Source organism: Phalacrocorax carbo, chromosome 6, assembly GCF_963921805.1.
Source record: "Phalacrocorax carbo chromosome 6, bPhaCar2.1, whole genome shotgun sequence".
NCBI classification, from domain to species: Eukaryota; Metazoa; Chordata; class Aves; order Suliformes; family Phalacrocoracidae; genus Phalacrocorax; species Phalacrocorax carbo.
The window spans coordinates 60563583-60577167 of record NC_087518.1 but is presented as its reverse complement, the minus strand read 5'-3'; the positions used below and the strand labels follow the sequence as shown (position 1 = coordinate 60577167).

General features: G+C 40.6%; 1 protein-coding gene across 1 annotated transcript in view; it reads left to right on the top strand.

Moving 5' to 3' along the window:
- Positions 1-13585, top strand: part of PLPPR5 (phospholipid phosphatase related 5) — a 283981-nt gene that overhangs the window by 211967 nt on the left and 58429 nt on the right. Inside the window, exons 15-17 of the mRNA XM_064455578.1 lie at positions 1265-1515; positions 9907-10083; positions 11737-11856. Of these exons, the coding sequence (XP_064311648.1) occupies positions 1265-1515; positions 9907-10083; positions 11737-11856 (548 nt within the window). The remainder of the gene's footprint in view (positions 1-1264; positions 1516-9906; positions 10084-11736; positions 11857-13585) is intronic.

Below are 13585 nucleotides of genomic sequence, written 5' to 3'. Positions count from 1 at the left end.
GGCATCACGGCCCGCCATGCCTCACACAAAGTGATGTGGCTGCCGATGCCGCAGCAGCGTGCGCCCTTGGGGCTTGCTGGAAGGGCCCTTCTGTGCAGCAACTCGGCTAGGCACAATCCGCTGCTCACCGGTCTCTGGCAGCTCAGGGTGAATTAATGTTAGTGTGACGTTGCTGACCAGCCAGGATCCCAGAAATCATCCTCGGTCCTCTACCTTTGCTGAGGAGAAAACCCTGACCTTTAGAAATGCACATGTTCCTGTGGGATCATGTCTGCTGTGGTGTATATGCATCCATTAAAGTCCTCATGGTGCCCCATGAAGTGGGGAGCTGCCAGAACTCACGCTATACTCGCAGTGAATTGAAGTATGGGAAAGGTAAGGGGATTTGCCCACGGAAATACAGGAGGAAATCTGTAGCTCAGGTGGAACTTGAACACGTACCTGCTGGCTTTGCCTCCCAGTCAGGGTGCTGTGTTTGCATTTCCTTCCAGAGCTCATTTTATGCTTCCAAAATTTTAGAAAGAGACCTCAGAAAAGCAGAAATCTGTTTTCTTTTAAGTAATCAGATACATGCGTTTCCATTCTAATGAACGAGTACACGTGCCTAATGCTCTGCTGATATGTCTGATAAAAAACCAATAATTCTTTAGCATAAGTAGCTCCTCAAATATATAGATCTTCAGCTCACTGTCTTGCTGGTGACTAATATGCCATACATAGAGATGTACCCAGTAGCAGGCAGATGAAGACAACTCGTGCATGGCAATGTTGAATTATTGAGTAGTTCAGCTTCTTTACAGCTGCGAGGGGAAAGAAAATATTTGTCCAGTATGTGCTATGGCTTTTCAGGTTACTTCTCCATCAGAGCCTGACTTCCTTGGTTCTCAAGCAGATTTGTAGGGTGAAGAATTTGCCTCTCACATCTGTTTAGTGACCATGGGCAAAAGTTAGGTACCAGTGTAGCTGGCTGCCCCGAACAGTGGAGATTCATGGCTAGGGGCCTAGGAAAGTGGGCTACTCGCACAAGAAGTGAGCGTGCTCCTCCGAAGGATGGAGAGAGATCAGGTGTGCAGGTACATTGCAGTTGCAGTTGTGTAGGAAAGTATCACCTCTAGTGTGAGCCAGGATGGTTAGGGTACAACACAGGTGAGGGTTTTTTGTGTTCTTAAATGGAAGGAGCTGGTATATTACTATGATAAATACTATAATATGTTGCCCTGGAGTTAAAATGTCAGGAAATTTAACTCTCTGTTTCCCTCTTTAGGAATTTACGCATTTGGACTGTTTGCTACGGACATCTTTGTAAATGCTGGACAAGTAGTAACAGGGAATCTTGCACCACATTTTCTTGCACTTTGTAAACCCAACTATACAGCACTTGGATGTAAACAGTATACACAATTCATCAGTAGCGTACATGCCTGTACTGGAAATCCAGACCTTATCATGAAAGCCAGAAAGACATTCCCATCCAAAGAAGCAGCACTAAGCGTATATGCAGCTATGTATCTGGCTGTAAGTATACTGTACTGTTTAATGTCACTATATTTTTGAGAGCAAACAGCTCGCACCATGAGGGGAGGAGGGAGGAATGGGGAGAAGATAAGACAACTATTGGCTGGTTTTATATATGTAAACTTTCTATGAGTTACTGTGAGGCCTTTGAGAATTCGATTCATTGGACTTAATTCTGGCAATTAGAGATGTAGTGGTTCTCTGAGCCTTGAAAGCTAAGGCAATGCTGAGAGAGGGCAAGTTGTCCAAAAGGGGTTATAGATCTAGGATAAGCAGGTTCTTGGTTTACTTCTTCCCCATTTCCAGAGAATGTGGGAAGAGGCTTTGATGGGTGGTAAAGAATAAGGGTAGGGATTGCCCATGATGGGTAGTGGTTTCTTTCCATGTTTTACTCTAGTACAGATGATTAGAATTGCACATGGCCGTATTCTTTGGTGGGGTGAAGCAGAAGAGTGGGTATATGGAAGTGTCTGATCTCTGCAGGTTTCCTGAGATCTGTGTGTGTCTTTGGGTAGCAGAATTGGTATTTATAGGTACCTCAGTGCTCATGCAAAGTCAGTTTGGCTCTTATTCTGCAATGAAGTGGGCTACAAGACAATCCAGCCCTTCTTCCCTCTCTCCTCTCTGATACAGGGAGTGATGAGCGGGGCTGGGATAAAAACTGGTGTTCACTGCCTGGCATCAGAGCTGTTCTAGAGGCTATTGAGGAGTCCGGGGGGCAGGTGAGAGGCAGAGTGACTGATGAATCTCACTGGGGTAACTTTGGAGCACACATTGTTCTAGTCTTAAGCAGAAGCACATCTTGCCCTTAGTAAAGTTGTCCCTAGCACATGCCTATGGGAGTCTTTTACCCGACCTGCGCTGGTAATCACAGCCCTTTGTAGCGTCGGTGGGAAGCCAGGCAAGTGTGTGTGTGCCTCTGGGGTCACTGCAGCAGTCATCCCTTAAATTCCCTCAGTATTTGAACAGCGGCCTGCCTATACATACATCTGCGTGTGTATATATATGCATGTATATAAATGCGTGCAAGTGTGTATTGCTTTTGAGCATATATTTAAGGCGCTGGCTTTTAATTCCCGATTGATCTGGAAACTGATACTTGCCACATGGCAAAGATCCCGACGCCATCCACAGACAGTGTGCCAGCTCTATGCTTCTGAATGTGGTTTTAGAACCAGCTGCTTAAAATCCGCAGCACTGAGAGTACCATTTACCACAAGTTCCTTGTGAGCAGTGTCTGTTTAAGAGATGTGGATCATCGGTTAATGCAGGCAAGTGTTATCTGCAAATAAGAGATGAGCGATAAAATTCTATTCTAACTTGAGGCAAGTGTAAGACTCCTAATAGTATTGTCTTTATTTGGGGAGATATCTAAGGCTTTGCTTCACTGAAACATACCTCTAAATTTGGCGCAAGCTATTTTAGAAAATATTCAGCATTCTTCATTTTAATTGCTCCTATTTTTCTCATCCATCTGTAAAGTTGGATTTCCACTGTTGCCATGACTCACAGTAACTAAAGGAAACCAACTGTTCAGCTACTGCAAAGCAGGAAGGAAAATAGTATTAATACATTTTAAAAACAAAAAGTAGATGTTAGTAGGGTCTAATAACCTTGTATCAATGGCTTTTGACACGAGCAAGAGTACTTTATGCAAACTTCATATTGTCTGTGGTCAAAACAGCAACATCAACAATTAAAACTGCTGTCATCTGTTTCATGGCTTCATAATCTTTCAGCAACTGCAGAAATTAATATATCCTATGACATTACTGTATCGCTGTGTGATGCATGACACTGTCATCGTTTAACTAAAGCCCTATAAATTGCTCTCAGGTTTTCTGAATTCTTATAGGCTGCCTACTAAAGTGAATTGCTATGATGTATCAGCTGAGTTGTAGCCTCCAAATTTAGGTCCTTGATGCAATATTGGCAGTCCCTTTTTTTTTTTAATCCTATTGTATGGTTGTAGCTAAAAATGCTGTTTATTACAGACTAGGGAAAGAAATGAAATGTTCCAATATTTGGGGTCATGTCCTTACACTGTCATGATGTTTATCAGGATAGTTGGCCCCGAATAACAACTTTCTCATCACTATTCACTGGAGTAGAAGATTTAAACAGTAGCCTAGTCTTTGCACAAGCCGTAGTACAACAGTTATTGAGAGCATGGACATAAAGACCTCCATATATTACTCAGCTGGTATTTCATGAGCATATAATCTCTCATACAAAATGTGCTTTCTTTTGGGTTAATAGAAATATTTGGGAGAGAGGGAAGGATTGTCACAGAATCCTCCCTGGACATTTCAGCCAGCTGTGCACAAAAGGAAACCAGCTTAAAGACATAAACAGGCAACAAGCTGATCCAGAGTCCTTGCTCTATGAGGGGGCGAAGTAAACAATGTCAGACTTGTGTGATTTCACCAATCAACCCATTTAAAAGCAAAGCCTATGCTTTATCTAATAATTCCCCTATCTCGTTCCATTTAAGTGTAACCATGTCCTTATCACCTAGCATCTGTGCATATTGTCTTGTTAACAATAGCTTCTTTTTTCATCTAAGTTCAAGAGTCTTCCTTTTTTTTCCCCCTCTCCTCTTTTAAGAGTGGGTGGCTGCTATGGTAACTCTGAATTTCCCTCCTGCTGAAAGTACAGGCTTTTCCAAACAGTTGTATTGCTAATATTTAGACCTCTCTGTAATGTTTGCCTCCATGACTTTCTCTCAGCACCTATCAAGAAAGACGTAGCGATGGGAACATTGAATGGCAGCACTATGGTTAGGTGTTTTCTCTACCCTGCTCCAAACACAGGCCACTCTCAAGGATGCTGTACCTGTCTTCTTCAGACTTTAAGGTTTATTTTTACCAGTGTACCAGAGTCTTCAAAATGAAATGCTGTAAAACTATTCCAAAATCTCTAACCAAGAGGGCTGCTACCTGGATTTCTCCCGAGGTGTCTGCTCAACTCATCTTGGATCTCTTGCTTATTTGCTTTTGCTTCAATTGGGTTAATAAGTTGACTTCATCTGCTTTCACTTCTTATCAGCATTGCAATTCACCCTTTCGCAGCCGCAACATCTGCTAACATAGGTATTAACGCAAATGCTGCAAGTTTATTAAATAGAATAGAATTATATAAGCCACGTTTTGATATGCATAAGATGACACAGCCCGTACAATTAGAGGTATATTTTGAAGCAGCCAAGTATGCACATACTTGGGGTTTTTTCCACAACTCAGAGAAATGAGAAGTCTTGAGTTGTCGGGATTTTGTTTTTTTGGGTAGGATTTTGGAGTGATATATGAAGATTTAGTCAGTCTTATTCCCATGGATTTAAATGTGAGACTCGTGACTAACGGTTGTCCTTCGGCACTGCAGACCTAGGGGATTGGTTGGTGCTAGTTTAAGGCTCTTGCTCAGTGGGCATCTGGCGGAGGCATGACGGGCCTCTCTGATAGGCTTTAGGGAGTGTTCAGGAGGAAAGGGAGTCAGCTTTGTGGTCCATTGTTAGGAAATTGAAGAATTAAGGGATTCTTTTGGATGCTTTTCATGGGCAGTGTTAGGAAAGCAGCATTTCTTTTCAGTGTCTGGTGCAGCAAGTAAAAGTATCCCTTGATACTGATTGTACAGCATGTAGCATGGGCTTCATATATTGGGTGCATTAGTTACTTTCGGGCTGGATAGTAAAATAATGCTACAATTTGATCTAACGTTACACTTGATTTATCTAAAGACCTCCTAGATATTTCTTGTCAGTCAGTTCTTCACTGCAATTCAGTTATTCAAGCTAATGACCTCTGTAGGCTGAATCAGCTTTAATCAATATTTGGGCATATCTTACAGCCCTGGTACATTGAAGGATACCTCTTTCCTCCTCCAGTTGTTCAGAGTTACAACTGTGTGGAGCTCATAGTGGGAAACTTAACAGTAAGGTCCAGCATTTCTAGAGCTTTCTCTTCCTTTCGCCAACCCAGACCCCTGACTTGAAAGTTGATTTTCTTCTAGGGTCATCAATAATTACTGCAAAACTTACGGAGAAAGCTGGAGGAGGCTTCAAGAGCACTAAAAAAAAAAAAACCAACCTTCAGTGGGCAGCTGCAGAAAGGCCCAGATGATTTGAGAATATGACTGTGGTTTGCTCTAGAAATCATTTGACCCAGTAATTATTAATGAAGGAACTGAAGCACTTTTAGGTTGTCAAACAGGATTCTAACTAAACACTGAACTTGGTTATAGACTACCATCTACCATAGCCTACTATTTTTTCAGCTTTTTTATCTCCAAGTATCTCTTTTCTTGTAGGTATGATGAATGTTGAAAGTTGTGCATTCCTCAGGTGGAACATCTATAATGTTACTTATTTTACTTGAATAGTTCAAGATTCTTTCTTTAATGATAGCACATTATAAAAGCAAAACAAAAATGAGAATTCTTATTTGGAGCACTCCCTGGGATAGGTGCCTGTACAGTGATTCCTTCCTCTTTCTGCTTGTCGCTTCATGAGTCATTATTCTCTGCCCACTAATGAACTGGTCTGTCTCTTTGTCAGTCCCCCAGACCATCTGCTTCAGGGAGGACTGAAACAGCAAGCACAGAGGGATCTTCCTACCCGCATCCCTGGGCCCCAGGCTGATGAAATCAGCTAGGAAAGCTAACCTCCCTCCTGGCTGGTGCACGCAGCCTGATGACTAGTTCCACTCTAACTCAAATGGGACTCTGGGACCTGTTACGTGTGTGTTTGTGTGCATAGACGTTTGTGTGGGTGGGCCTAAAGATAGCTGAAAGGAGGTGACTAGGAAGAGCTTGCAGCATAGCCCAGGAGGCCACTTTGTCCTGCACTTAATATACAATTCCCGTTCTCCTCTTATGTGTTTTGGAATTATATTGTTTGTACTAGATTTAGGACATATTTCTCATGAATCAGACTTGCAACATGACAGTTCTGAAAGCTTTCCCAGTACAGGCTAAGTGCCAACACCATGATTATTCCTTATATTACGACCTGAGACAGCCATGTCAGAAACCTCACAGGTAGCTTTGTCTTTGGTGGTGGTGATTCTGATTCTTCCAAATATGTGTTTTTGAAACCGCTTCAATTAAAGTTATTATTTCAATTTGAGGTTCTCTGAAGACTTCTCTTCCAGCATCTTGAAGACTGAAGGTCAAATGTTTGTGTTTTCCTGAAAATCTAGTAAATATTGGTATTTAGAACAATCAGATAACATCTGCCTCCTTATATGACTCTGCCAGTGTCTACTTGCTTGTATCACCTTTATATCTTTTAATAATAAAATATTATTTCAGGAAAAAGGGAAAGCAATAGCAGAAGTTCTTCAAGAGAAGATTCATGGCTGATCTGATGTTGCAGGAGAATGTGCAGCCTGCAAAATTTATTCTAACTACTGTATCAATCCTTGAGCTTACATACAAAATCTCTGCTGTTGGTCTTGCTGTTGACTAATTTAAAAGATTTCCTTAATTAGACGACTCCTCTCCCAATTTCTGTTCTTGAAAGGCATTGAGATGGACTTGTTCAGTAAACATCTTTAGTCATGTAAAAATTTATATTGTCATTCATCCTCACTAATATTTTAAATCACTGAATTATTTTCCTTTCTTGATACTGCTTTTAATATTTATGAAAAGTGAGAGAAGAAAAATGCTGTCATCTTTTGAAGACGTTTATTCTTTGTCAACTACTGACTCTGCTGGTTTGTAGCTTTCCTTCCAGAATCAAGAAGAAAGCAACTGCTTAATTATATCTTATTCTGCCAGGTCTTATTCTACTCAAACCAGGTCTTTGAGTTGACTGTGTTAATATATTGTACTAGAGCTGCAAGAGGTCAAGTTTAAAAATGGACATCTATGAATCCTGCCTTGGAAGAGTCCACATCTGCTATGGAGAGCTTTGCAAATATACAGACTTTTCACTACACTATTTCAGGAAAAGCTTACTCTATTTCTATTGATTCTTTAATAATACTTTAATATAATACTATTCTCAATGTCATTGGTGTCTCTTCTGTAAAGAAAAGATAGAAATGGTACCTATGCTGGCAGGTCCCCCGGGTTATTTTGAATAATGGACTGGGGATGATAATCTTGACTGCACACATAGAAAGGGACTCGTCAGATGGAGGTCTTTATTGCTCACGTGAGGCACAGCGTGAGTCTGCAGTTGTTTCTGCTCACTCAGTACTTTGAGTAGGGATTTGAAGGACATGCTTGACTGTAAAAAGGTTCTGAGAATGTTCTGCAGAGAACCTTTAAATTTAGTTTTTCTATTAAAAATGTTGAAGTTTGAAGTACTACAGAGTCAAGTATTTGTATTATAATGTGTTTTGACTTCATAAAAATTGAGATCATCTACTTGGATGATGACCAGATGTTATAAATAAGTGAAATATATCACCAAGACCTGCTTTAAACAAGCTAAACTCTTATTTTAAGTTGATTTTTTTTCCTTCTCAGTAGTCATTTTGATTTATTATGCCACAGTACAGAATTAAATGCAGGATAGCTTTCTGCCAACTCCTCTGTGTCAACTTCACCCAAGCTGTATTTGAAATTTGGTGATCTTGCTGCATATTTGAAATATTAAATATTTTCCCTAGCACCAGATGTTCTAACATGTAGTGAGAATGCAGATAATGGCAGTAGCATCCTGGAGTACAATGAGACTCACTAAAATAGGGGGTTGCTGAGTAACTCAGCGTGCCCTGCTCTCTCTGTAGCTTGAAGAAAACCAGCGGGGTTAAAAAGCTGGAAAATAAAGTTGCAGTTGTCTTATCAGCATTCCACATGGTAAGAAAAACTCACTGAAGAGAGTCTGCAAAAATGTAAGGAGCTGAGATAAAAGGATAGTCAGCAAAGGGAGGAACGTTCTTTCTGAAATGGCCGAGGAAGGAGAGGAGAGATGTGGATTGGAGGCACACCCCAAAAACTTTTTTCAAACCTTTGCTCTGTCTGCATTAATTGAAAGCTTGCTGCTCGTTTGCTGCTCATCACGCACGCTGCACTGAAGAGGTATGCGTTGCAGTGCTCTGCTGTGATCTTAATTTAAACTCTGATTTGTCCTCTAATCCATGGATCTTTCTCTAGCGTTTTGAAAAAAATTACTTTCAGATGTTGCTCTTTTCAGCCAAGCTCTGACCACTACTTCCTTCTCGTAATTTGCAGTAACTGTAACTATGCCTCCTAAACTTGTTGACTGGATTAGTGCAGCACTTCATAACTGATCACCCAGTAAATTCAGCTGAAGATTCAAAGGGTACAAAAGAACCAAAAGTCCTTTGGTTTGGCTGATTTGTTGGCCAAAAAGGTGCGGGTTCTTCAGTGCAGATTCATCTGTTCCCTTTGCAGTTTGAAGTGATGGCATTACACGCTTGGAGTCTCTAGTGAAAGTCCAGAGAAAAGGTTTCAATTCTTCAATCTAAAAACTTCAACTCTGTCTAAAAGTGAAGGGTTTAGGGATTTCAGTGGCTTAATTGCAGGAATATCTTCTGCGGAAAGTAAATACTTTTTTCTCAAAAATCTTGTTAGTTGCAGTGTGATTTTTCAGGGGGGAACTTTCAGGCAGCCTTAACACCAAGATTAAAGAGAATGGAAATTCAATTATTGGTATTAATTTCTTCCGTTGGCCCATCAGAGCTTGGAAAGCGCTGCCTTAAACCTAGTAGTCAGTAACACGCTCTTAGGGCAGAAGAGCTGCTCTGTCATCAGGCAGTGCTTTTAATTCAGTGGTATTGCACCGGGCGAGTTCGACTGCGAGCAGGGAGATGGGTTTTTCGGAGTTTGATGCATAAAAGTTCCTGCGTTTAGATTGGTTTGTGTGCTGGGGTGGGGTTGGTACTAAACATCCTCAGTCACCATCAGTGAAGTACAGGGGTGTGTTGGTTCAGCACTGGCTGAAACTATTGCACGTTATTTATAAAAGTAGATGCTGGCATTTGGTTCAATTTTCACTGCTTTTTGACAAATTTCTAGGTCATCACATGGAGAAGTTGTGTATGAGGAAGAAAGGCATTTGCTAATAAAAACAAGGCCTTTAGGGTAAAGACCTTTTCCTGTTGTTGTCAACACTGTGTAGTGAAAAATCAGTCTCTCTACCTCTTTGCATAAATAAATGCATAGTTTGGGAGTAATCGGATAGGATTGTCTAACTTGCCTGTTCTTTTGGGGGCTTTCCAGATTCACATAAAACGTAATTTTGCTGCATGGTCTTATTCTTTTTCTATATCCCTAGGAAAATGGTGTGATGACTTTATCTAGTGCTTTATTGTTTCTTTACCAAAAAAACCCCACCCTGAATACACATAGTCTGTTCAAACCAAATGTAGAGTGGGAGATATCCATCAGTCTTCTACCTTCTTCCTTTCTAATTTTCAGATGTATATCACCAACACAGTAAAAGCCAGAGGAACAAGGCTTGCAAAACCTGTTCTGTGTTTGGGCTTAATGTGCTTGGCTTTCCTTACTGGAATCAACAGAGTAGCAGAGTATCGAAATCACTGGTCAGATGTAATAGCAGGATTTGTAATCGGAATATCTATAGCAGTATTTTTGGTAAGTGTATATCTGTGTCACTTCTGTTTGAAAAAAATCAGTGTATAACTTAGTATCTCTTAAAAAAAAATCGGTCGCCTTGAGTTTTCAGACAACTAAATGACAAAAATGGTGTTTCTAATTTTTGTCTTTATCAGTTATATTTGCATACACTCAGAAATGTGAAGTTGAGAAAGGACCGATCAAATGATCTCTTTTGACTTCCTGATAAGCCAGATTGTAGCATTTCAACCAGTATTTTTTGCATAAGCCCCACTTCAAGCGAGTGTATATCCTTCAGCATAACACCTCGTTCTGATCTAATGTATAAAGTATTAAATTCAGTATAATGATACCTACACTGATCAGAGAAGTAGCAGCATTTCTTTTCCAGCTTTAAAGTAACTCTTTTGAATTTCTTTCATGCTAATTCAGGTTTACATTGAAATTTTCTGTAATTCTGTGTCAAAAAATCCTTGTTTAGCCTTTCCCTTCGCTGGAGCTGTGTTCCAAAACCAGATCGTTAGTCACAGTTTACAATGACTAGATTCTGTGTCAGAAAGGCACCACTAATCTGTTACTCACCTTCGCAGATAACTTCAGTGCAACGCTATGGCATAGAGTAGTCACTGCTGTTTACTGCCTGTGCCTTTGTCTGCCAGGCAGCTTGTGATAGTGCTAAATACACCTTTGAATTTTTTCCCCATGAGAAAACACTTTTGAGCTTTATTCTTGGATCTCAAGGTCTTGATCTCAAGGTCTTGGTTCTGAAGACTTGGCTTGGCTGAGAACTCTCACAGGGATGGCTGAGGTGGGTGTTTTCTCTGCCCTGAGAAATGTGAGGGCAGCTTTAGGTCTCCTTTAAAATATACCTGCTCGCACTTCCAAACACTCCCTTCCACACAAGGTGTGTGGGACTTACACTGGGTTGTTCATTTTTAAGTTTTTCTATTCTGTTTTTGCCCTTAAAGTCATAAAAGAGAACAGATTAGATATCTGTCACAGCATTTTTGTTCTTCTGTTTTGGAATGTATATTGCACCAACTCCTTTGAGTATCGTGACATCAAATTTAGTTGTTTTGAAGAAAATACAATGGGCAAACAGTACTGCTTGGCTACAGTACTGCTTGGCTGAGTGTCTGTATTAGTAGAAACACTAATAAACTGGTATATATATCACACTCCTAAATCCCTGTGTGAGAGTCACTGCTGCCCTGAGCAGGTTTAGAGTTCAGTTCACGCTTGGGAATGGTCCTTGCCTTCTTGTTCTCCCCTTCTCACTCTCCATTTGGGAAAGTCTTTGCTGGTCAAACTTAGGTGGTACTGGCCATTCACAGGAATTTAAGGTTATTGCCGTATTGTGTGGCACGTGCTCTGGACATCCCTTGCATTACTAATAATTGGTATTTTATTATTCACCATCAGTAATGGATTTGGTGTTAGATAAGAGGGGTTTTTTGGTTCTCAGGTGATGCCTATAACAATAAATTAGTTGAAAATCTTTTGTCTTGAAATATTAATTAAGGATTTTCTGTAAAACATGAGCTTCACATTTCTGTGTTTCTACTGTAACTAAAGCTGGTGTCAGTTCTGCCTAATTATGGATGTCAGGATCAAAGCTCAAAAAGATGAGTTGTTCCTTAGCTATTCTGTTTATCTTCTACTCCCTTCCAGGTTGTTTGTGTGGTAAATAACTTCAGAGGACGTCAGCCAGAACATGAACATTCTCATATGGACAATCTGGCCCAGATGCCCATGATCAGCATACCCCGAGTAGAAAGCCCCTTAGAAAAGGTAATGTCTGACTTTTTTCAAAACATTTAAATAAAATGTAGCTTTCCTAGAAGGATGATCCCAAACTATCTTGACAGGAGTGCCAAGGTAATCAGATTTAAAGTAAGGAGACATGGCAGTGAAGGAGAAAAAAGGGAAGAATTAATTCAGAGACACTCTTGGGAGACTTTCCATGTCACCTCCAAGCACAATCACTACATATCAGTCCAGTTTACTGCTGTAGCCACTGCTAAGTCCATGGAGTCAGGCTGAGTAGATCTGTGCCCTTCTTTCCTTGTGTTGCTCAGGTTAGTTTAACACTTTGGGTGAGAGCCCACAGAGCTTGAAGTGCTTAGAAAGAAACTCTAACCCCTGAGCCCAATGGGGCTTTGCAATTCAGGTATGAATTTATCCTATTTCTCTGGGGTATGTCCCCAGGCTAGAGTAGAGCATGGGATGCAGTCCCTTCTGGTTTAGCTGTGGGGCTTTTATCATTAGGCACGTGCTAGCCCCAGGACAGGGCACCCACCTGGAAACACCAGGGACCTGACGTCTGTGCTAGCAGGGCAGACAACTTAATGAACGTGATAATAAGGGAGTAATGAGTCATACAGTAACTGCACAAAAGCCATGATCTCTTGGCAAAGCAAATGGGATTTTGGACTAGGACATGCTAGTGATAGTCTCTTGGGTATGCCAAGACTTTTCATGAGGAAGTATTGTGCTGTGTTTAAAACTTTAGTTTCCTGTCATAAAAAACTATGGTTTTTTGATGATGATGTTTACTATGTAAGTGTTAGGTAAGATTATGTCTGAACAGTTTTATGAGCAAACAAGCACTGAAATAGGTAGCATAACCAAATAAAGAAAACATTTTAGGCATTTTTACCAGGGGGAAAGTTTGAACTACTAATGCAAAGTTTGAAAGCAAGTCTACTTTTTCTAATTACTTTATCTGGCATTATTTGTTAAAATCTCTTGTGTTAGGCCCATATTTGAGGATAGTAAACAATGCTACACTGTGTAGGGCACCAAAAATATGTTTCTATGGCATTTCTTAAAATCCAAATGAGTCCTGATATTTTTTCATACTGAACTTAAGAAGAAATATTTTTAACCACTTCCCAACCTGTCTTAATCACTTGGAAGTAGTGGAAGTTGTCCTTTGGTAAGAATTGCTGCTAGCCCTGGGCTTGTTATTCCTTTCCTCGAAGGGAAAGATTTCTTTCCAGAATGATCAAACATGCCTTTTTGAACCAAATGCGTCTAAGCTACTTCTGCTGATATCTTGTCATAAGGAGGTCAGAGTCTCATCTGCTTGAACAAGCATTTAGATGATGAATTTGTATCTTGAAAAGAATCCATTCATTAAACTTTCTGTAAAATGTCAAAACGAAACAAGATGTCAGCTGGCCTAGGACATACCACATTAAGAAGAGCATGTCTTATTTACATGCTGGGCTGTCCTGCAACAGAAGCCATTTCTGTGGCTCAAAAGCCATCACAGGTAATAAATATACATTCTCTGGCTGTTGAAATTTTTAATTCTTTTTTTCTGGGGATAAAGACTTTGTGTTAACTTAGTGTTTCTACCTGATTTGACACCCTCTCGCTCATGACGAACGATGGTCTTTTCCCGAGACTTGGCCTAGGCCAGACTGACGTGTGGGGAAAGCTGTGGGGGAGTGTGGAAGGGTGGTGGCAGGAATAATATTTGCTCTGCTTGGGGATGACCTCTACCACCTGCAAA